Source organism: Myxine glutinosa, chromosome 3 (assembly GCF_964187855.1).
Source record: "Myxine glutinosa chromosome 3, kmMyxGlut1.1, whole genome shotgun sequence".
Classification (NCBI taxonomy): Eukaryota; Metazoa; Chordata; class Myxini; order Myxiniformes; family Myxinidae; genus Myxine; species Myxine glutinosa.
The window spans coordinates 17,341,489-17,363,735 of NC_136263.1; the positions used below are offsets into that span (position 1 = coordinate 17,341,489).

General features: G+C 43.3%; 1 protein-coding gene across 1 annotated transcript in view; it reads right to left on the reverse strand.

The window, feature by feature from the left end:
- LOC137418041 (uncharacterized) overlaps window positions 1-22,247 on the reverse strand; it is a 76,702-nt gene that overhangs the window by 8,770 nt on the left and 45,685 nt on the right. The window contains exons 3-4 of the mRNA XM_068104020.2: window positions 8,893-9,071; window positions 7,672-7,912 (exon numbers count right to left, since the gene is read on the reverse strand). Of these exons, the coding sequence (XP_067960121.2) occupies window positions 7,672-7,912; window positions 8,893-9,071 (420 nt within the window). The remainder of the gene's footprint in view (window positions 1-7,671; window positions 7,913-8,892; window positions 9,072-22,247) is intronic.

Consider the following 22,247-nt stretch of genomic DNA (forward strand, 5'->3'; position numbering starts at 1 on the left):
TTGCTGGCCACAGAACAGTCCAGCATTTTGTCTTGAACCATTTCCTGGGTGCTTTTTGAAGTGTGTTTGGGGTCATTGTCCTGCTGCAAGACCCATGCGCTCCAAAATGCCTTGGTAATCTGATTTCATGATGCCATGCACACCTTCAAGGCACCCAGTGCCAGAGGCAGCACAGCAACCCCAAAACATCACTGAACCTCCTCCATGTTTGACTGTAGGGAAGGTGTTATTTTCTTTGGAGGCTTCATTTTGTTTTGTGTAAACATAGAGATGATGTGCTTTACCAAAAAGCTCTAATTTGGCCTCACCTGTCCATTCTCCCAGAATGATTTTGAATTACCATAGAACCCCCTTTCATTGAATTGGCGACGGATGGTGCGAGTTGAAACTGTCGTACCTTGTGTCTGAAGGTCAGCTTGAATCTGTTTGACAGTTGATAGATTGTGCTTTCTCCACCATTCGAACAATCCTTCACTGCAATCTTCGATCAAGTTTTCTCTTGCGGCCACGTCCAGGGAGGTTTGCTACAGTGCCATGGGCTTTAAACTTCCTGATAACATTGCGTACAGTGGACACGGGACCATCAAGGTCTCTGGAGATGGACTTGAAGCCTTGAGATTTTCCATGCTTGGCTATAATCTTGTGTCCAACCTTCTCAGACAATTCTCTGGTTTTCTTTCTTTTCTCCACGCTCATTGCGGTACACAGTGACACAAAATAACAGAAAGACTCCTTTTCTCCATTCAAACTGGTTGAATGAGTGATTTTTTTTTTTTTTAATATCGCATGCACCTGCAACTCACCCCAGGTGAGTTCAATTCCAAAGTAAAGGAGAATCACCTGCTTGAAATCTAATCATTTCAAAGAACTTATAAAAGGTGCCAATAATATTGTCCAGGCAATTTTAGGATTTCCATGGAATAAACGAAGATTTAGTTTAGAATAAATGGTGCATTATTTGCAAAAAGTGCCAGGGTGCCTATATTTTTGGCCATGATTGTATAGCAGATGGCTCAATTGTCAAACACCTCTCTTCCACCCATTAGGAATGAGAAATGCAAGTGAAGAAGAAGTAGGAATAATAACAAAAGTATTGATTAAAAAGAAAATACACGAGGAAGAAAACGCGTTTCCCCGCAAGGACATTAAATCATCCCAAAGGCACTTCTCCCAATTTATTTCTGTTTATGGATTTATGGGGAAATATACAAATCTAAAACTAAACTTGAGCCAAGTAAGGCAGACAAAGAAAACCTCAAAACACAAATTTGACGCTAAACAAGAAGTGTACTGTGGGAGAACACGCCCACAGACACTCCTTTAACATCATCCCAAAGCTATGGAAAGTGGTGAAGAGGGAAAGGTTTTCTTTTCTCTGCCCTTGTAGTAAAGTGCGAAAAAAAAAAAAAAACAACAACAAGAATTTCCTGATTCACACAAATTTCCAGATGTCGGATCATTTGGGAACACCATTTAAAGGGTGCATTCTCCCAACTGCTGTTTTCAGATCTCCTACAGGTGTTCAATGGCACTTCACTTCCTTGCTATGCAAATACAAATAGATGTTAATAACAGATATATTATTGGAACAGAAGCCCAAACCCTCACCACAAAAAATCCCAATTAACAGCCTTACATCGATACTCCAGAGCATCATATCAAAAAAAAAAAAAAAAAAAAACAACATCCATTAACACACCTTCCAAACGACACCTGCCACAATTCAACACCTACACCGCTACAATTTCTCAACAAATACAAACGTCAAACTAAAGTAACATTGACATGCCAGACTGAGTCCAGGACCTCTAAAGTGCATGTCTGCGGGAGTTGGACACAAATACGTGAACAGACTCGAGACCACCTTACAAAAATATGGCTGCGCCTAATCTGCTCAATTACACGTCGTGTGAACACCCAAACACAACAGGCTCACAGCCCAACAACAATTAAATCATTAATTGACTAATGTATTTGCACTTAGAGGTATAATATTATAACAACAGTAAAGATGACATCAGTGGCCCTTTACAGGTACAGAGACCTTTCCAGATAGAGTTAACACACAGACACACACACACACACACACACACACACACACACACACACACACACACACACACACACACACACACACACACACACACACACACACACACACACACACACACACACACACACACACAAGCATCTGTATTCGCAATCAAGAGGCATGATAAAGTTTTGACAACATTAAATTTAAAGGAAAACATTTACCGATGGAGGTGAGGACCACCTGAAACACACCTTTAAACAATGATTGACGCATTGGACCTTTTCAAGCATAGTCATTGAACTCCATCGCTCGAGTCATCACTTTTACACCAATTACTCACTGCCCATCTTTTCTTCGTCCTGGCAAACCCGATTTAGTTTGACAACTACCATTACAAAATATCAACACAAAACTGAATCCTTGGACTTGAAGGGTCATCGTTAAAATAAGAGGTCCGTAGATGTGTTGACGGGCCCAGAATAATTTATACGTTATGGATTCAAATAAACAACTACTACTACTACTTGTACTGCCACCTCCTTGAATCTACTGAGTAAAGTTTTCACCCCAAATCCTTCACGAACCAGGTGGCCAACCAAGCATGACGTTCAACTGAAGGGGATTTCGGCAAGAATAGGCAATTTGTACAAGGTGCTACAGATGAGCCCTAGCCCACTTTTCATGAAAGATCTTTGGCGTTTGTCAGCTAATGCCAACAGATGCGTCCACAGCTTAATGTCCACCTGACAGACGGTGCACTTTGATGCAATACCCAGCATGTGAAGCACCAATCTGACAGTTTATAGTCGGCCATCAAGCTTAAACCAGACAGCTCAAAGGCAAGTGTGCCATCTCTATCATCCTGTCAGAAATCAATATTGTTGCGGTTTTGAGAACCCACACTTGCTTGTAAATATCACATCATTAAAGGTTAAAGGTAGCACCCCATAGGTAGGCCACAAGCAACACGTAGGTCACCATAGGACATCAGTTATTTCTTAGTACGTGTTAGATAAGGCCATTTTCCAATAGTTGAATCTGCGTTGCGTCAATCAAATAAGAGTAGGTCCCCTTCCGTTCATTTTGCAGCCTCCCTCCAAGCGACGTCATTAAGCGCGCTCCCCAGTCTGTGCCCTGTGGCCCCTCCCAATTTGGTACGCTCCTTGGCCGCAGCCTTCGCTGCCCTTGAGCTCGCTCAACACCACCATAAGCCACGAGGTGAAGCCCGGAAAAAGGGGGGTGGAGCATCAGGGAGGAGGTGTGGCCACGTCACCCAGCCGTCAGGGCGGGGCCGGTAAGCCATAACCAGCCAACGAGGGCTGGAGTGACATCGCCTGACAGGGCGTGGTTGGGGCTTGCAGAGCAATCGCTGGCTTGACTTATAAAAGCCAGCGCACAAAGCCCTCATAAGGACTTGCACAATTGGCACTTGGTAAAAGGACTTATCGTTGTGGAGAGGACTGTCGTGATTACGAAGGACTCGCGAGTATAAGGACTGTCGTGATTACGAAGGGCTCGCGAGTATAAGGACTTGTGCGCTTGATCAAAGAGAGCTCGCTGGTATTGGTGTTTCAAAGAGACGCGCTGTGGAAACCCGCTGTACTAAGGGCGAGCGCGCGGCACGCATTGCCACGAACTGCAGCGTGCAGGACATTGGAGAGGGGGCGTTTGGCGCGAGTAGTGCGCATATTACGTACGCCAGTATACCAGCCTTCCCCCGTCATTACAATTGTCCGCTCGCGTTACGCTACACGAAGAGCTGCCTGCCAGGTTTCGTCTGCTGGACCGGAGCCGGACTGGAGCCTGGACGCGCTGGTGACCATCAACCTACCATCTGCAATCCCCGTGTGAGTGTCTGTGTGTGAGACGGGCCCGTTTGTCCAGGGAATAAGTCAAGACTAGTTAAGACTGCCCTGTGTACTTTTCCTTCCTCTTTCTTTCTTGTACATTCTTTCGTTTCCTCTTTTTCTTCTTGTACAAAGTGTAATAAATTGCCCTGTTCTTCCTGGTTTCCTCTTAATTCGATTGTCCTAGTGTTTTCTCAATTGGGTAAGCGTGGCACGATTCGGAACCGCTACAATCGGGTCTAGTCACTGGTTAACAGCTCTGATCGTGGATCGCGGATCGCTATCCCCTCAGCATTTCCATCAATATCCGTGATTCGGGCGGGAGTTATTCCCTCGTTTCCGGCCGGCGTTAGTACTTAGGTAGTAGCGAATCCCTAGGCCTAACAAACCCTACCTATCGCCGCGCCGGGTAGGACGTTATAACTTCCAGGGTCACGTCGGCCAGATAAGAGGACAAGGGGATTAACCCCCCCCCCCCCCCCTTGATAAGGGGAGAGCCGACGTTCTGAGATCCACAACAATATCTTAAAAGGTGTTGTGACACTTGGTTTGTGACAACTTTACCTCCAAAAAAATGAGCAATCAGATATTGCAGATCCGTGCCAGGATGTGTTAGTGTGGTGTATTTATTAGCTGCTTTGTTTGTGTGGTGTATTGACGACGTAGATTTATGTTCAATCCAATATGTCTGCCTAACCACGTGACCGACGACGTTATCAATTTAATTGTCCCATACAATTTTTGTGTAGATCACACTCAAGAAATTTTGAACATATCAGATCAAGCATTCTACTTGTCCACTTATGACGTCATGATGAAGGCAATGATGACATGAATATATGTTGTTCCACATGTGGAGTACTTGACAATGCGCCATGTTTCTTTTTTTTTCCATGGAGCGGTTTCAGAGATATAAAGGTGCAAAGCCTTTTGGTTTTTCAAAGATGGCGACCGTACCACGTGACCTGGATGTCAATCATTAAAAAAAAAATTATACAGGAGGAGGCGCTCCTAAAATTCTACGGTGAAAATTTCATGTCAATTGGACCAACGGTTGCAAAGAAAAGCATACTCATGTTCTGTGCAGACAAATCACCAAAATGCAATGCCCTCTCCTCTGATGAGGGTAACAAGAGTTCAAGAGCAACAACAAGAGGGTAACAAAAATACCGCTAAACTGAAGTTTTTTTGAAAATGCCGACAAGGCATTTTGTGTTCACCAGTTTTCATACACAATTCAATTGAAATAAAAACTCACGGTTGTAAAAAGAAAAAAAAAATTTCAGAAGTTTACCACTGCCGATGCAGCACCTTTTACACCACAGTGTTTAACACATTTTAATTCGTTAATCGTGCCTGCTTGTGTCTTTTACGACTTCCCTAAAAACAGCAGGTTTCCTGTTTGGATTGATTTTCAATTTTGTTTGATTGCCAAAGAGTAAAAAAAAAAAATATCTAAAAACAAGACCAAAAGTCTAACAGTGGCTTAGCCAAGCTTGTTTGATATTTTAGTCGGAGGATAATATGACCCTGGGTGGGGATACCAGTTAGAAAAAAGGGAAGTATTCAATTATTTTGAAGTACCGTAAAATTCGGACTATTAGCCGCAACTTTTTCCCTCAACTTTGACCTCTGCGGCTAAAATAACGATGCGGCTTGTTTATGGAATTTTCCGATGTTGCGGGTTTTCCTGATGACGCATTCAAGCCAAATCAAGTTGTTGTCGTCAGTCTCCAGTCTATGTTTAAATTCACATTAAGTTTCAAAACTGGTTTTGACTCTTCGTGAATTCAAAACTCACTGTAAAAGTGTGCTAGTGATAACTGTTTATGGTTTTTTTCCTCCAAATTTACACACGGCCTTTACACACACGAAACATTCAGTTAATCGCCCTTGCGCAGACAACTTCCATCATGCCGAAAACACGACGCAATGCTTACGATGCAGCTTTCAAATTGAAGGCGATCGAACTGGCTATTGAAAAGGGAAACCGAGCTGCTGCCTATGAACTTGGAGTGAATGAATCCATGATCAGACGTTGGAGAAAGCAGAGGGGCGAACTTTCTCGCTGCAAAAAGTCAACAAAGGCAACCGCAAATGGTTGCGGCTTATAAACCAGTGCGGCTTGTGTGTGTTTAAATTCCAGTTTTAAACAAAAATTAGGGGATGCGGCTTATATAACGATGCGCTCAATGGTCCGAAATTTACGGTACTCAGTCTCTAAGCTGTCTGTCACCATGGAAACGAAGAGATTGCATTGAGGCACTGGTTTATTCTATACAGTATGTTTGAGTCAACAATGAACCAACCATACACTGCTTCAATCCAGTAACTTTGCAGTCACGACAAGGGGATCGCAGTGTTACGTTTATATTTACTTCTCCTTTAATACTCCCTCCAGGGAGTAATGCATTCGATCGTGTGTGTGTGTGTGTGTGTGTGTGTGTGTGTGTGTGTGTGTGTGTGTGTGTGTGTGTGTGTGTGTGTGTGTGTGTGTGTGTGTGTGTGTGTGTGTGTGTGCAAGATATCTGGAAAAGTTCTGACCGGATTTGGATGAAAGTTGGTGGGATGATTGCCATTGGGATAAGGAAGAATTGATTAGTTTTTGGTGAAGCTCAGGATATTATTCCGGATCCAGGAATTTTTTTTGAAGGATTTTTTTTACCATTGGAAGATAGGGCTCAGCAGCGGCCACCCATGGTAGGAGTATGCACTCTACTGAGTGGCGTTCTAGTTTTCATTATTAACGTTGTTATTATTATGAAAACTATACGAATGTATCAAGAAACTTTGGCTAATTTGTCCGAAGCGGCCTGAAGGCATGAAGCCTAAGGGGCCGATACGTACTGTGTCGTTAGAAAAGCCGTAACACCTACATTTTCGATATTTGATAATCATTTTAACAATCGGTTTGTTTGTGTTTCACACTGAATGAAAAACGTGAGGGTAGAGCATGGCGATTTTGATACATGACAGGTACGACAATATGTTCGGCCTGAACAGCATATAAATCAAAATTGCGGTGTGTGGAGTCAGCCGACGTACACCGTAATGGCATCACGGACATAATCACATCATGTCACCCCTGTCATGTGACCACATCCTCAGCTCTGATTGGTGTACGTTTGTGAGGGATACATACATACATACATACACACGGACATATGGACAGAGAAACACTGTTGTAGACAGCTTTGCCTTATGGGCTACGCGTAAAAAAAACAAAAACAAACCTTACTCATCTGCGCATGCTCGATCGGGATTTAGATTCCATACATTTTGCCAATTTCAGAGCCGAAGTACTGCTAAACTGCAGGTTTGTTTTCCGATTAATGTTCAAAATATGAAACGAAATTGAAATCAAGTTGTTCCTCAATGATAGACTGATGTTTGTGGACAGGCTGACAGATAGAGAAACAATTGCTTAACCCTGCTTTTTCACCTCATGTGCGTGGGGTAAAAATGGAGAGACTTTACAAAAGGAAGTGTATCACCTTCAAAGCAACTCGACAATAGCTCACATCATTCAAAGAAAACAAAATGGTAGGAGTCCCAAGAACAGTGGCCAAAGGAAGGTGCAACAATGTTTAAACTAGTGGTCGACTTGCTCTGCTATCCCATAGACTAGAATTCCTCCCACAATCCTCAAACACTATCGTTTACTTTATAAGGTCTACCAGGAATCCAGGCTGTAAGTTACACAAATTTCAGGTACAATCTGTTCAAAATAAAGGCAACTTGTGTGCAAATAGATCAGTGTCACAAGATCTACAATCACAGCTCACTCACCCAGGTGTGTCTTGCAATTTCGCTTTTCCTTCCTTCAAGAAGGGGTTCACAGAGGCACTGGGGCGAGATTCATTTGGGGGCAATGTCACCTCCTCATCCTCCTTGTACTTGTACTTGTCCTTGTCCTTATCATTCACTTTGAAGAACGGCACCTTCAGCTTCTTTCCTTTACGTAAATTCTCAGAAGATATACCCAATAATTTCCGTTGTGGCGAAGGAGATGGTGACAAGTTCCCTTTCGCTGCAGCAGCGAGATGACAAAAGAAGAGAAAAACAAAACACAGCATGAGTGTGTCTTCAAGTGTGGCAAAATGTATGGAGGAGGTAGGGGGAGAGGAAAGGCAACTGTGGCAATGACCTCACAGGGACAACTTTGGAAGTCTCTTTGGAAGAGAACAAAACACCGACATTACAACATTCCTTAGTTTCCAACACAACATTCCAACACACGGCAAAATCTCTAATCACGAATGACAATCCAAAACTTCACTGCTGTTGCAATCCACCACATCAAATAGTCCGAGTTTGTTTGACATAATGACAGAGTGATCACATGTGACAGTAAAGCATCACACGCAATGTATACCACTATGCTAACCATTCCCACTGCTAGGGATGACGGATGCTGAGAATTGTCCTTCAATAATGAACAAGGAATGTCATAGTCAGCAGTGTTTGCTTCAGATTGGAATTTGATAAAACTATCAGAACAAAATCCCTGGTGTTGGGCTAGTGGCTAGGGTGCCGGCTTAGGATACCTAGGATCCTGGGTTCGAATCCCGGTCGATTGCTGAATTAACGCCAGGGGGGTTGACTCAGCCTGTCATCCTTCTGAGGTCGGCTAATTGAGTACCAGTTCACTGGTAATTCCCTGTTTGTCGTTAAAGGCGGCAAAAAGGGTTGGCGTCAGGAAGGGCATCCGGCCGTAAAACATTGCTTCAAAAAGGGGACCAAAAAACAACAACCACGGTTCCCGAAAAAGGCCAACCTCCGCTTTGCGGGGAAAAATGGCCTCTAAAGGTTTTTTTTTTTTGTTTGTTTTTTAATCAGAACAAAGAGTCCATACTAATAAATCCTATGGAATAGAAATTGTTTTCACATCAAGGTCAAGGTTTTCGCAAACTGAGCGACACCAACAATCTGCTGTGTGAGCGAAAACAACAGAGCACGCAATGAGAGGAAACTACAGCCAGGGTTTAGAGTGAGGAAGAAGAAACATACATGGGGTTCCAGAAGTGCTCTCGTTGAGGCTCAATGTGCTGCTGCTTCCAATTGAGTCTGAGTCAGACTCACCGCCGGCGCTCCCAGCGCGGCCTTTGAGGAAAGGAAGCCCGCTGCCAGACTTGCCAGTGGGCAGTGTAAACATGGACTGTGACAGTTGGTGTTTCTGCAGTGCAGGCCTGCAACATGAAGGATAGGCATATGGACGACCAGCTCACATGTCTAACCAAAAACGAACATTCTTCGTTCATTCACTTTGTTCGCCACATTCCCATATCCTAAACGGATTCATCATGGACAATGAAGTATTAGACGCGTCAAAATATTCCACAAAAAAAACGAAAGACGTTAGATTGCAGTACGTACAAATACAGGTTTTTTTTTTTGGTTTTTTTTCAACATCTATCTGTCTATTCCTGGATCAAAGACAGCCGATTATGCTGCACCTGATGAAAATGCTCTGTCCATTGGGGTTCTTAGCTTGCTCGATTTAATTTTAGTTTCCACCCTCCTCTTGTACATTACCTATAATGACTGTTCAATGTGACAGCCAAATAAATAAACACTTGTCCATTACACTAAAATACAGGTACACAATTTGGTGTCTATCTGAACACAACACATTCAGTCGTTACTTGTCCAATATCAATCAAACTTGCCAGGAGGACCAAGGATCACATGACGGAGGTTGTCGGGAGTTCATTTGACCACCTCCCCAAAGGGGTTTCCACATTAGACAAACTCTGTGTTAAGGTGTATAAAGAGCTTATCGTGGCATTTTGTGAGGCACATATACAGGAAGTAAAAATTACAGGAACTAAAAATTACAGGAAGTAAAAATTACAGGAAGTAAAAATTATTATAACGACAATCTATTCAGTCAATTGTGTCCAATGTATGGTTATCTTTTTAAACAGCCGCTACCATTTAAAAAAAAGTCGTATGTTTAACAGGAGAGAGAAAGAAACTTGGAAGAAGGGACTCGCTGATTGGCCAGGGTGAAGCAAGAAGGCACTCATCGATTGGTCGAGCGGGGTGAAAGACGGGCGAGCAAGAAGCGGCGCGCTGACTGGTGGAGAGCTGGGCAGGCAGTGGTGGCCTGTGGGCTGATTGGTGAAGAAGCGCTGATGACGTCACGACCCGACGTTAAAAGAACTCTCGGACTGACATTTTATTTCTTGCCCTCCGCTCCTTGCCTTCCTCTCTCTTGCTCCTTTGTCGCTCTTGTCCCTTGTTCTTCTCCCTCACGCTCTTGTGCTTGGACCACCGTGTCGAAGACGCCACCGGGAGACGTGCAAAGGCAACGGGAAGAGCCCACAGCCCGGGAACTGCGGTTCTCCGAGCAGACGACGTGTGGACGGGCGCGGCTTGCCGCTGCAGGGTGACAAGGCCGAAGTGAGACGCCCGGCGAGGCCTAGCAGGGCGCGAGAGAGCTGACTGCAGCCTTCTTCCCACGAAGAACACCACCGGGTCCGGACTGTGCACACGGGGCCTTGACGATTCCTGACGTGACCCCACGAGCTGATCAGAGATAAGTGCACAGTTAAACCACACGTTTTTATTTTATTTTCATATTTCCCTTCGTCTGTGTTTATAAGTCTGGTGAGGGAGCGCTCCATGTAGGGAATTTAGTTTTTCCGTCGCGTTTTTCTTGTTACCGGCATTCCATAAAATAAATCTGTTTATTTATGTACAGTTTAAATCCGATTCGTGGGAGTTTATTTTCTGCAGGTTTGAGGACTGCGGCGGGACCACAGGTAAGCTCTTCAGCGTCCTCTTCTTCTTTCTTCCTCCCGCACATATATAGTAAAATCCGCATTTGGGCATCACCTTAGAGTTAAAGCTCACTATTGGCCATTTGTGTTCACCTGGTGACTCACACAACAGTACGTAGACTCTATATGGATGGTTTATAACTTGCATCTTGGGACCATATGTGATTTATCTGGACTGCACACACAAACACACGCACATACATCTCATCGCCCATTTGAATGAGGTGTCCGTATTGCGTTTTCGTATGAAGGCAAAATTTATAAGGGGCTCCTTACGTGCTCGGGGTTACGATTTTCTTTTGTGAATACTTGCTTGTAAATACGTGCCTTTGTTGAATCGTTATAATCTTTCCAAACCTGCTCGATCGTCTGTTTCCTCCATTGGTTACACATAGCTTGTCATAAGTGGATGTCCATTCATTCGCTATGCTAGATTAGCCGACGTCCCACTTAGGGTAATGCTCAGCCGTACCTAATTAATAGTTAAGGGTGGGGCGTCTAGAGCACAGCACCACATATGGGATAACAAAATCGCTGTGAAGGTAACAAGAGATTTTGCGTGTGGCCCTTTCCAGATCGTCACCTCAGCTGGTGTCCATGGTTGCTTAGCAACCTGTCATGCCACCGAGTTATCTGCAGCCAGCTTCAGGGATAAAGGGGCCACCCGTGACTAAACCGGAAAAACTGCAACAGTACGTACGAATGTATATGTATGTGTGTATGTGTGTATGTAACCAAAACTACAGGGATTGTATTTTTAATAAATTAAAATGAGTAAGTACCTGTTTTTGAGAAACTTATAGTGCAGCGGCATAGCAAACCAATTGTGCATTTTGTGATGGAAGCACCAAATTTGGCAGAATGATAGAATATTATATGGAGAACATTTTCAGATATGGAACCACTTTGGAATTCACCCCAATGTGGCCGCCATATTGGATTTCAAAATGGCGGCTTAAAAATCTTTAATTACAAATATTTCTGGTTCTATACCAGCTACAGCCTTGATTTTAGTGTCTGGATGTACAAACTTGAGGTCAAGGAATTTAATGGTTCTACTTAGAAGTTGATTTACTGACGCCATATTGGATTTCAAGACAGTTACTTGCAGCAACAGTTACTTGGTGGGCGCGTCTTGTACGGCTGACGTGAGCTGCACGCAAGAAGGAGTCTGCTGTGCCAGCTGTTGCTATCTCTGCCTGAACCAATGCCTGTGTCCAACCGCTGTCTTGCAGCCAGTCTCCTGCTGTCTTCAAAGCTGCCATCTCTGTGTGTAGACCACCCAGCATGACCACAAAGAGATCTTCACCATGTGTGTCTGGCCAGTTCCATTGCACCTGCTTGGCGATCGCATAAAGTGGTTGGTCCAGTGTGACGACGGGTATCTGTCCAGGGTTTAGCTCATTGATCGCTGCTTTCACGACATCCATGGCATGGCGGATCATTGCCACTGAGTGGGCTTGGTCATGGAAGAGGGGAAGCAAGGCAGTGGGTGTGACTGTGATACTAGTATCCTTGGCCGATTGGTTCTCTGCGTGATGTGCAGCCCAAGAAATGTTTCCTGGATTCTGTGTGTCACCACTGTCACATGCATCCTTCACAGTCTGGAGCCACCTCTTCTCTTTATCCAGTTCAACTTGTGCAGGATTCCTCTGCAGCGACGCCTGGGTTCCAGCTGGTACAGGGTGGCTTTTGGCAAGTGAACTAACTGGTTGTACATCTGTGTAATACCGTGGAAGGTCCTCCACAGTCTTGACATTTGAGACACCCCCGATGATGACAATACCTCGGTCTGTGCCTTGATTGTCATAGTCTGGATGTTGTATCAATGAAATACCAGTTCCGTGGAAGGAGTCGTGTGCTGTCGTGGAACTGGGATTGTGGTCTATATTATCCACAGCTGATGTGGTGAACACTCCACCGCGGAGCTTTGGGGGACAGACCACCTTCTCCGCCCGAAAGCGCTGACAGACCCCGTTCCCCAGCTCTGCAGAGATCCGTAGCACTCTATCATAGGCAATGCTGATCCCTAGTCCAGATAATGTGTCAACCAGTTCCCTCTTTCTCGTATGGGCATGAAGCATCAAGCCAAGATATATTGGCAAAGGAGTCTCTTGACTAATGCTGTGTCGTACGTCTGTGCCTGCACCTCTCCTCTCATGCTTCACACTGTTGTATTTGAGAAGTTGAGCTGTTGTCACAGACGCCGATGCCGATGACTGACATGCCTGATCTTTGATGCCTGCGCCCTCTAAAATCATGGAGACCATTGTCAGCAGCAGTTGTGGCACAGACTCTTCTTGACATTTGTTTGAGAAGGACCCATTGAAAGGCTGAGATGACTGGAACATATCCTTCCTTATAATCCCTGCAGCTCGTGCCAGGTGCACAACATCACTGTCAATATCATGTTGACATGCCTTGGCTAATGCACTGCCAATGTCTTCCTGAAACACCAGCAGGACATCTCTTCCCTGCCTGTGCTCCTGCAGATCAGGGAAGTGTGCCAGGATACGCTCCTTGAGTCTGGTTGTATGGACTCGTGTTTCCAGCACAACTCCGAACTGTTCCATTCTCATTGTGTAGAGCTTGGTGAGGTCTGCCATTTTGAATACAGGAGCAGTGTCTTCTTCTTTAGCAGTTTCCTCTATGTACGTTACCAGTTCAGCAAGGACTATTGCTGAAATGACATCTACCGTGCTCTGGCTTTGCTCAGCAAGCTTTTTTGCTGCCCTCACGCGGTTGTATAGGGATGTCAAACATTTCTTATGGTACTTGGCCTCTCTTGCGACCATGTCCCCAGCACTCAGTTGGGCTAACAAAGTGGTATCCTGAAGAAACTCTGCAGCCTTGCGAACGTGTTTATCTAGTTCCAATGTCGCTGCTTGATGAAACTCCAAACCAAGCTCTTGCTGGCAGAAGAAGCACAAATTGTCGCATATGCTATCAACACAAGCTTCCTGAGACCTAGTAAGCTTGTACTTATCTGTGATTGTACTGGGGATAGGGCTTCCCTCTGAATGACTTCTCTTCTGTACCCGCTGTAGCTTGGTAGTGTTATATTTCACCCTGCATGACTTGTGCCACTTGGCTTGGTGGGCAGCTAGAGTGGCAGCTATCCCTTGGCCTTCATCCAGTCGTTGCAAGTCCACGTCTTGTGGCAGCTTGCCTAGTTTATTGAATGCTGATAGATTGTCTTCAAGTGTCTTGTATCCAGCACCTGCATCAGTTCTTTTCGTGACAGCAGGACACTGTAGGGACTCTCCTATATCAACTTGACACAGAACCCAGAGTTCCCAGTCCAGTGGCGTCTTTGGCGTTGAAGTTACATGCTTGGTAACATGAACTAACTTGAACTGCTTCGACATGATTGAAACCTGGATGGAGCAAACAAACAAAAAAGTCGTTTAATTAGGGGTTAATCAACGGACCAGCATGTTTTATCTACAGGACAATACACGACCCCCCCTGAAATTTGACACCAAATGACCTCTTTTAGGGGTATTTTTGGCCGAAATTTTCAAATTTTTCACTCCCCAGACCCCCAGATGTTCCCTTGAGCTCAGAATCGCCGCTGTAATGTGTCTACTGATGTTAGAAAAGATATAGGGTGAATGGGGCAATAATTGTGCCTGTAGGATTTGTTTCCGCCACCCCCCCTAAGGGTTACAGATTTTTAAAGCCGCCATTTTGAAATCCAATATGGCGGCGACCTTGGGTGAATTTCAAAGTGGTTCCATATCTGAAAATGTTCTAAATATAACATTCTATCATTGTGCCAAATTTGGTGCTTCCATCACAAAATGCACAATTCTTCTTAAATTTTTGCTATGCCGCTGCACTATTAAGGTAGAATTAAATTGTAAAGATATGTGCGCAAAAAATAATTTCATTTGAAACTAAATAAATAATGCAACCTTCACACAGGATATGATTACGAGCTGAAAGAATATTTACGGTATTTATGGGGACTTCCTGCTTTCACTGCCCGGCATAGATGGGCACTAGAGCCAGTAATATTAACATACCACCGTCCGCATGGGATGAACGTACACACTTTATTCGCCCTCTGCTTAGCAGGATGTAAATACTGTTTGATGGTAGATTACTTTGAGTAATCACAAATACACGACAAAGCACTCACTTGTGGGCCAACTCAGGTTAATAATATGACTACTACTACTACTACTACTACTACTCCTACTCCTACTAATAATAATAATAACTAACTGGAAGCACGTGGTAAAATACCACGATGAAAAAAAAAAAAAATGCTTTTATTCTTGCCCTGATTGAAAGAGCTGAAAAAAAATCACATTTATTAACAGCAAAGATATCGCAGTACATCCTTCCTCTGTTCATATCGGAACCTTAGTTCATTTTACAAAATGAAAGTACCGATCCTCGGTTCATATTGAAATACAAAATTTCCCGACCTGGGGAGTGGGGAACCCCCCTCAAACACTCCACACACCCACCCTCCCCCCCACCCCTCCCAGTCCTTCACACACCTCTTAGACTTAGACCATCAACCCCCCTCCCCAGACCATCACCCCATGATGCCAGACCCCCACACCATCTGCCAACCAAACCTCCCAGCGACTATTGTGAATGAGGCAGAATGTCGAGTCACGTGGTCCAACCGCCATTCCACTGTCCAATGTACGGTATTACTTCCACTTTACTGTTTGCCAAATTGAGGCAGTATTATAATTTTCCCAGAGGTGCAGTTTAATTTTAAGCAACATTTACTTAATAATTCTTTTTTCTCCGAGGAGTGTTTCCGTTTTATAGGGTGGGACACAAAGACAAACAGCATTAGCATGTATTTCCTTCCCACACCTCGTGGTGGTACTTCCTATATATATTTATATATATATTAGGGTGGGCTTCAAAAAATCAAAATGCAGATTTTCTCCGGGACATGGTCTATTTTTGTTCCTTTTGGTGTCAAAGGAAACCACACCAAATTTGAATGGAATCCAATAATATTTAGGGGTGCCACATCAGTGATGAATTTTCCCCCATGCAAAAATAGGAATTCCCATTTTTTGGGCTGTATATACACAAAATAAATACATAATTATATATGTACATTAAATATAATATTAAAATTAAATATATAGTAAATATACATTAAATAATAAATATACATAAATACACATTATACATTATATATATAGTTATATACAATATATTATACATACAGTTTTGAGACTTCCTATGATCACTATCTGACTTCTATAGGGAGGCCCCATCACCCTCCCCCATCACCCTGCCATCACCCTGCCATCACCCTCCCATCACCCTCCCATCACCCTTTATTGGACCATTTGACTTCTATAGGGTTGGTTTTCTAAGGCTTATATCAAGATATTAACTTATATCAAATAAGTCTTTTAAGGTGAAAGCGCGATGACGTCACCACGTCACGCGGCACGAATGCGCGCCTGTATCGTTGGAGGTATTGACTTATATAGGGCTGGTTTTCTAAGGCTGTGGGCAATTTTCTGGGCAATTTTCATGCATGTTTTGTACAGGTTCCCGGGGTCAGGGGTACGCTTTTTTAGTGTGTAATATGTAGGCCTAACTTATTGACTGTGGCTCTTTTGTAGAGAGTGACCCTGTGGAGTAAGAATTAACAGGATTTTACCCACATTCTTGCTTATTTTGCAGATATGGCATGTGCTAGTACCAGTGTTTCATTGCAAACTCGGGCTCAGGATAATGTGTATCTCATTGGGTCCACTTCTGGAGATGCCATCAAAGGTGCCAAGCTCCCGACTGTGCATCAATCTCTTGTCCTGTTTTTCCATCACCTGAAGAAGGAGAATCGCACTGCCCGGGAGAGTGCAACCCTCACCATTGAAGAGGTTGTGAAGTTCTGGGAAAAAGCTCACCTACCTACAACGACGAAGCAGCACTGCATCCATCGTTTGGAGAGGCTATATGAAGAATGGAGGAGCCTCCAAAAAGGTGCAAAGCGGGGTGGTGCGACCCAAGAGAAAAAGGAAGCATCCTTCAAGGCCTCCTTGGAGAAGACGTTTGATCTTAGGCATGCAGATTCTGAGGCCATAATCACCAACCCCGAGGACAGGAAGTTTCTTCACGATCAATTCTCAGAGAGGAAGGCTTCAATGGGATCTGTAGACACTGTGTTGGAAGCAAAAACGAAGCGAAAGAAAGAAAGGGAAGAAAAGGAGAAGACTAAGGCAGAGAAGGAAAATAAGAGACAGGAAATGGTCATGAAGGGTGCTACTGCTATGGAAGTCACAGACTCAGACTCTGACTCTGAGACCACGGCACAGGCTGGTTCTTCATCATCTGATGGTGGGATATCTCGTCCCAAGAAAAGAAGGCCTATCAACATTGTCACTCCTGAAGTCGCAGCTTCTTTGGATCGTACGAAAACAAGTGACCGAATGGCTGTCCACAACTTGGCATCCATTTGTAGAGCAGTAGGATGGGATCCTGCAGAGCTGGCACTGAACCGATGGACAGTGCGGCGGAATCGCATGATGCATCGATGCAAAACCATGGACGAAATAAAAGAAGCATTTCATCATAATGTGCAGGGTCCTTTAGTGGTCCATTGGGATGGAAAGCTTCTTCCCGATGTCACTGGAGATTTTGTGCATGTGAAGGTGGATCGTCTTCCAATCCTTGTGTCCAACCAGTACCATGGAATGGAGCAGCTGTTGAATGTTCCCAAGTTACCTGACGGGGGAGGAGAAGCTATGGCAACCGCTGTAGTGGACACACTGAAGAGCTGGAACCTTGTGGGCAAGGTGAAGGCTTTGTCTTTTGACACAACGGCCAGCAATTCAGGTGTTCATGGAGGGGCTGCTGTCCTCATTGAAAAGAAGCTACAGACTGAACTACTTCATTTGGCTTGCCGCCATCATGCGCACGAAATCATTCTGGGAGATGTTTTCACCACTCTTTTCGGTCCTTCATCAGGCCCTGACATCCAGCTTTTTAAGCGGTTTCAGGCGGAGTGGCCGTCCATTGCCCATCACCAACCAAAAAATGGATTCACAGATCCTGATACGGCAGCTGAGTTTGCACAGAACAATGACATGATGGATGAAGCTCTGGAATTTGCTCTTGTGTGTTTGAAAGATCAGCAGCCACGAGATGATTATCGTGAACTCCTAGAACTGACTGTCATCTATACACAAAGAATTAAGTTAAGCACCCCCCCCGTTTTTTTACAACCTCGCACATTACAAGTTTGTTGTCGTCAAAACAGTGTAATATACCCATGATATTGCTATATTTTCTGGAGAAGTGATATTATGGTCACATAAAAACATAACAATCATGCCGTTTTCAATATTTTATTCTGAATAATTTAAGGTGAAATTTTTTGGGAATTTTAGGCATATTTTCACCTCAATTTAAGTATGGAGCTATAGGTCCATCACGGACAGTGTGGATGACGTTTATGTTTTCTAATGTACAGTCATTGTTCTGAGAAGACCTCTAGCGATCTTTGCGTCAATAACGTGTGTAGGACCCACGTGATCGGATCACTGACTCAACCAATCACTTTTTTTCACTTTGATCACTCAATTTCATCAATGGATAATTGCTAATGTCATACCAATCATTATTTGATCTCACATACCTTAGAATATATGCCAATGTATACATATACACAAAGAATATATATTAGGGGGTGCTTACCTTAATTCGTTGTGTAGGGGTGCTTAACTTTATTCTTTGTGTATACATGGGAGGAATCCCACCTCGTGGAATCCAGATCATGGCTCCAGGAGCAATGCACAGAGCCAGATGGATGGCAAAAGCACTATATTCACTACAGGTGTTCATGTTTCGGTCAGAGTTCCACTTGACACTTCGAGAGGCGAGAGAACTCCGAGCCTTCAACATTTTTGTCTGCCTTGTGTATGTACAGGCTTGGTTTCGGGCTCCACAAGCTATTGAGGCTCCCCTGAATGACATTAACCTCTTCAAGAAGTTGGAAAAGTTTGAACAAATCAATCAGAAGATGGCTCAGGCAGCTTTGAAGGCACTTGGCCGCCACACGTGGTACATGAGCCCAGTACTAGTGGCATTTGCATTCTTTGACACCAGAATTGACAAAGAAAGCAAGATCAATATGATTGAAGCATTGAAAAATGACGGTGAAAACCCCTCCCCAAAGAGACCAGCTATCAAACGAGGAACCGCCCTGTCAATCGCTGGCCTCATAACAAAACACACCAAGCATTTCTTCAGCATCCTAGGGACCCCAACTGATTGGATGGATAAGGATCCTGGTTCATGGGAGCAAGAAACCAGCTTTCAGGAAGCAAAGAAAGCCGCCAGTGGCTTAGTCGTGGTGAACGACAGGGCAGAAAGGGGTGTCGCATTGATACAAGACTACAATAAGCTCCTTACAAAGGATGAAGAGCAAAAGCAAGCTCTGCTCCAAGTTGTTGCTGCTCACAGGAAGATGTACCCCGATGCCAAGAAGGCAACAGTGGTGAAACAGGCCCAGAAATAGGAGTTACATTTCTCATTATATTTGGGTTTTTTAATATTATGTGATATGGTGTCTCTTCATTTTATGAACTGAACATTTGGATTATCATTGAATTTGAGTTTTCATAGCAATATAGTGCTATTTGTGCAGCTATTGTAACTTGTGTTTGCTAGAATACATAGAAAGTGAGTGGAGGGTGGATTTTCATAAAACAAACTTCTGGTTTTGCTTTCGATCCATATATAGAAAAGTTTTGTAGACACCTTTAGTTTGAAGGCTGATGTGGCACCCCTAAATAAAATCAGATTGCTTTCATATTTGGTGTCTTTTCATTTTGGAACAAAAGGAACAACATAAAGCCATGTCCCAGTAAATATTTTTAAAAAATTATTTTGAGCACCACCCCAATATATATATATATATATATATATATATATATATATATATATATATATATATATATATATATATATATACATACATATATATATATATATATATATACATATATATATATATACATATATATATATATATATACATATATATATATATACATATATATATACATATATATATATATACATATATATATACATACATATATATATACATATATATATACATACATATATATATACATATATATATATATACATATATATATACATACATATATATATACATACATATATATATACATATATATATATATATATATATATATATATATACATATATATATATACAAATATATATATATACATACACACACAGGGTGAGTCAGAAGTAGTGCCCGATTTCTGTTTTTATATATATATATATATACAGTGGTACCTCGGCTTACGAGTTTAATCCGTTCCGTGACGGAGCTCGTAAGCCAAATCGCTCGTAAGTCAAAGCAAATTTTCCCATTCAAATGCATTGAAATGCTATTAATCCGTTCCAGCCTCAAAAAAAAAACACCAATTTTTTTTGTTAGGTGCTTTTAAATAACAAAAATGTACTTTATAAATAACAAATAATGTATAAACAAGCACGACCTCGTATATACTGTACATAATACAAGAGAATGTAAAGAAATAAACTGGTTTTATTAAGCAGAGGAGAAGAGCATGCCAGGTGAGATGTGCGTGTTGTCGACTTGGCGAGGCAGTACGATCGTACTCCTTCTACGATATGTACGATTTTGAAGCAGAAGGAGTCCATAAAGGCTATAACGCCAGCCAAGGGCGTTACGATTATTTCAAAGCTCCGGACCTCTATCCATGAAGATATGGAGAAGTTGTTGTTTGTGTGGTTGAAGGAGAAGCAGCTCGCAGGAGATACCGTGACCGAGAGCATCATGTGTTTGAAAAGATTGAAACTCGGATATCGAGCACGGACCACGAGGTGTTTTTTCTTTTTTCTTAATCTCGGTTTCAGTGAACTTTTGCTCTGTGCTCACGTGTACTGTACCTGTACCTGTAATGGTACGTCAGAGGATGGCACCTGTTGTCATCATATTAAGTGCAAGATGTTCTGCATCGTAAGTTGGTACACCGTGGTCTTTCGGCGGTGTTTAAGCCGGCCGTCTTGGCTTCTGTCACCATTGGCATTGAGTCTTTCGATGTAGGTAGGTCGTTGTGTGCCGGTGCCTTGGCCGAATTCCTTCATTGCTGCATTGTTAGCTCACCTGGTTTTTTATACCACATCTTTGGTTATCGGACCAGCGAATGACGTCATCTCCAAAGTATGGCTTATTCTCACTTGTCTTGGACGATCTTCTACTTCTAGCCTTCCACCGTGCATTTGGTGTCCACTGTACTTACTGTACAGTGCCTGGTAAAATTGATGTAATGGGTTTTTGACCGTCAACGCCATGAACCGTCATGAACCGTCATGAACCGTCAACGCCATGAACCGCTAACACTCAAAAGCCCATTTATCGCGCCTTATAAAGCAAAACGCAAACCGAAAGCCATGCCTCTCAAGCGAGGCGTGCTTCCGTGGTCACGTGATCCACAGGTGTAGCTCATTATACCCGCACGCGCGACACGCTTTGGCGGTCACGTGACCAGCCACTCTGGAGGCGGGGATCCCCGCCGATGACGTCACCGGCTGGAGCAAGGAGATTCCTCGCTCATGTATTTCGACGATTGCGTGTTTTATATCCAAGCAGAGATGCTTTCACGGCAAGATAACCACGTGACCGGAACCGGAAGCCACAACCGGAAAATTCAAAAAAATAAATTTTTTGAGCTCGTACATCGGATCTCGGCTCGTATCCCAAAGCAACAAACCGCCCGAGCGACGGCTCGTATCCCGAAAAACTCGTACGTTGGGGCACTCGTAAGCCGAGGTACCACTGTATATATATATATCAGTCACTGCGATTTCATACCATCAGTGGTGAACCGCCATTAAGGTATCCCATCCAGCAATGCTGTACCTTAATGGGAGCGATAAGTGCCATCTGCCACATGGCACATTACCTCTGGTATCCACTCATTATATGGAATCCCCTGGATGCAGCCGGGAGCAAACCAATCCAAATATATGTGCAGTTCTCCAGCTTTCAATGAGCGCAAGTAATGACGTCACTGCCATGTACATATATTTGGATTGGTTTGCTCCCGGCTGCATCCAGGGGATTCCATATAATGAGTGGATACCAGAGGTAATGTGCCATGTGGCAGATGGCACTTATCGCTCCCATTAAGGTACAGCATTGCTAGATGGGATACCTGAATGGCGGTTCACCACTGATGGTATGAAATCGCATAGTGACTGGTATATAACCGAAAGGTTTTCAGAGTCATAAGTGTATGCAGTACTCACTGCGTTGCCCTGACGAGCCCCAAAAGGGCGAAACCAGGTCGGTAACTGAGTTTTACATACACTTATGACAGTATTTGAACTAAGATCAAAATTCTGCTCTGTCAGCTCGGGTTCTCTTGAGAGCTTGACAGGCAGAGCGTATGTACATTGCAGTGACGTCATTACTTGCGCTCATTGAAAGCTGGAGAACTGCACATATATTTGGATATATATATATATATATATATATATATATATATATATATATATATATATATATATATATATAT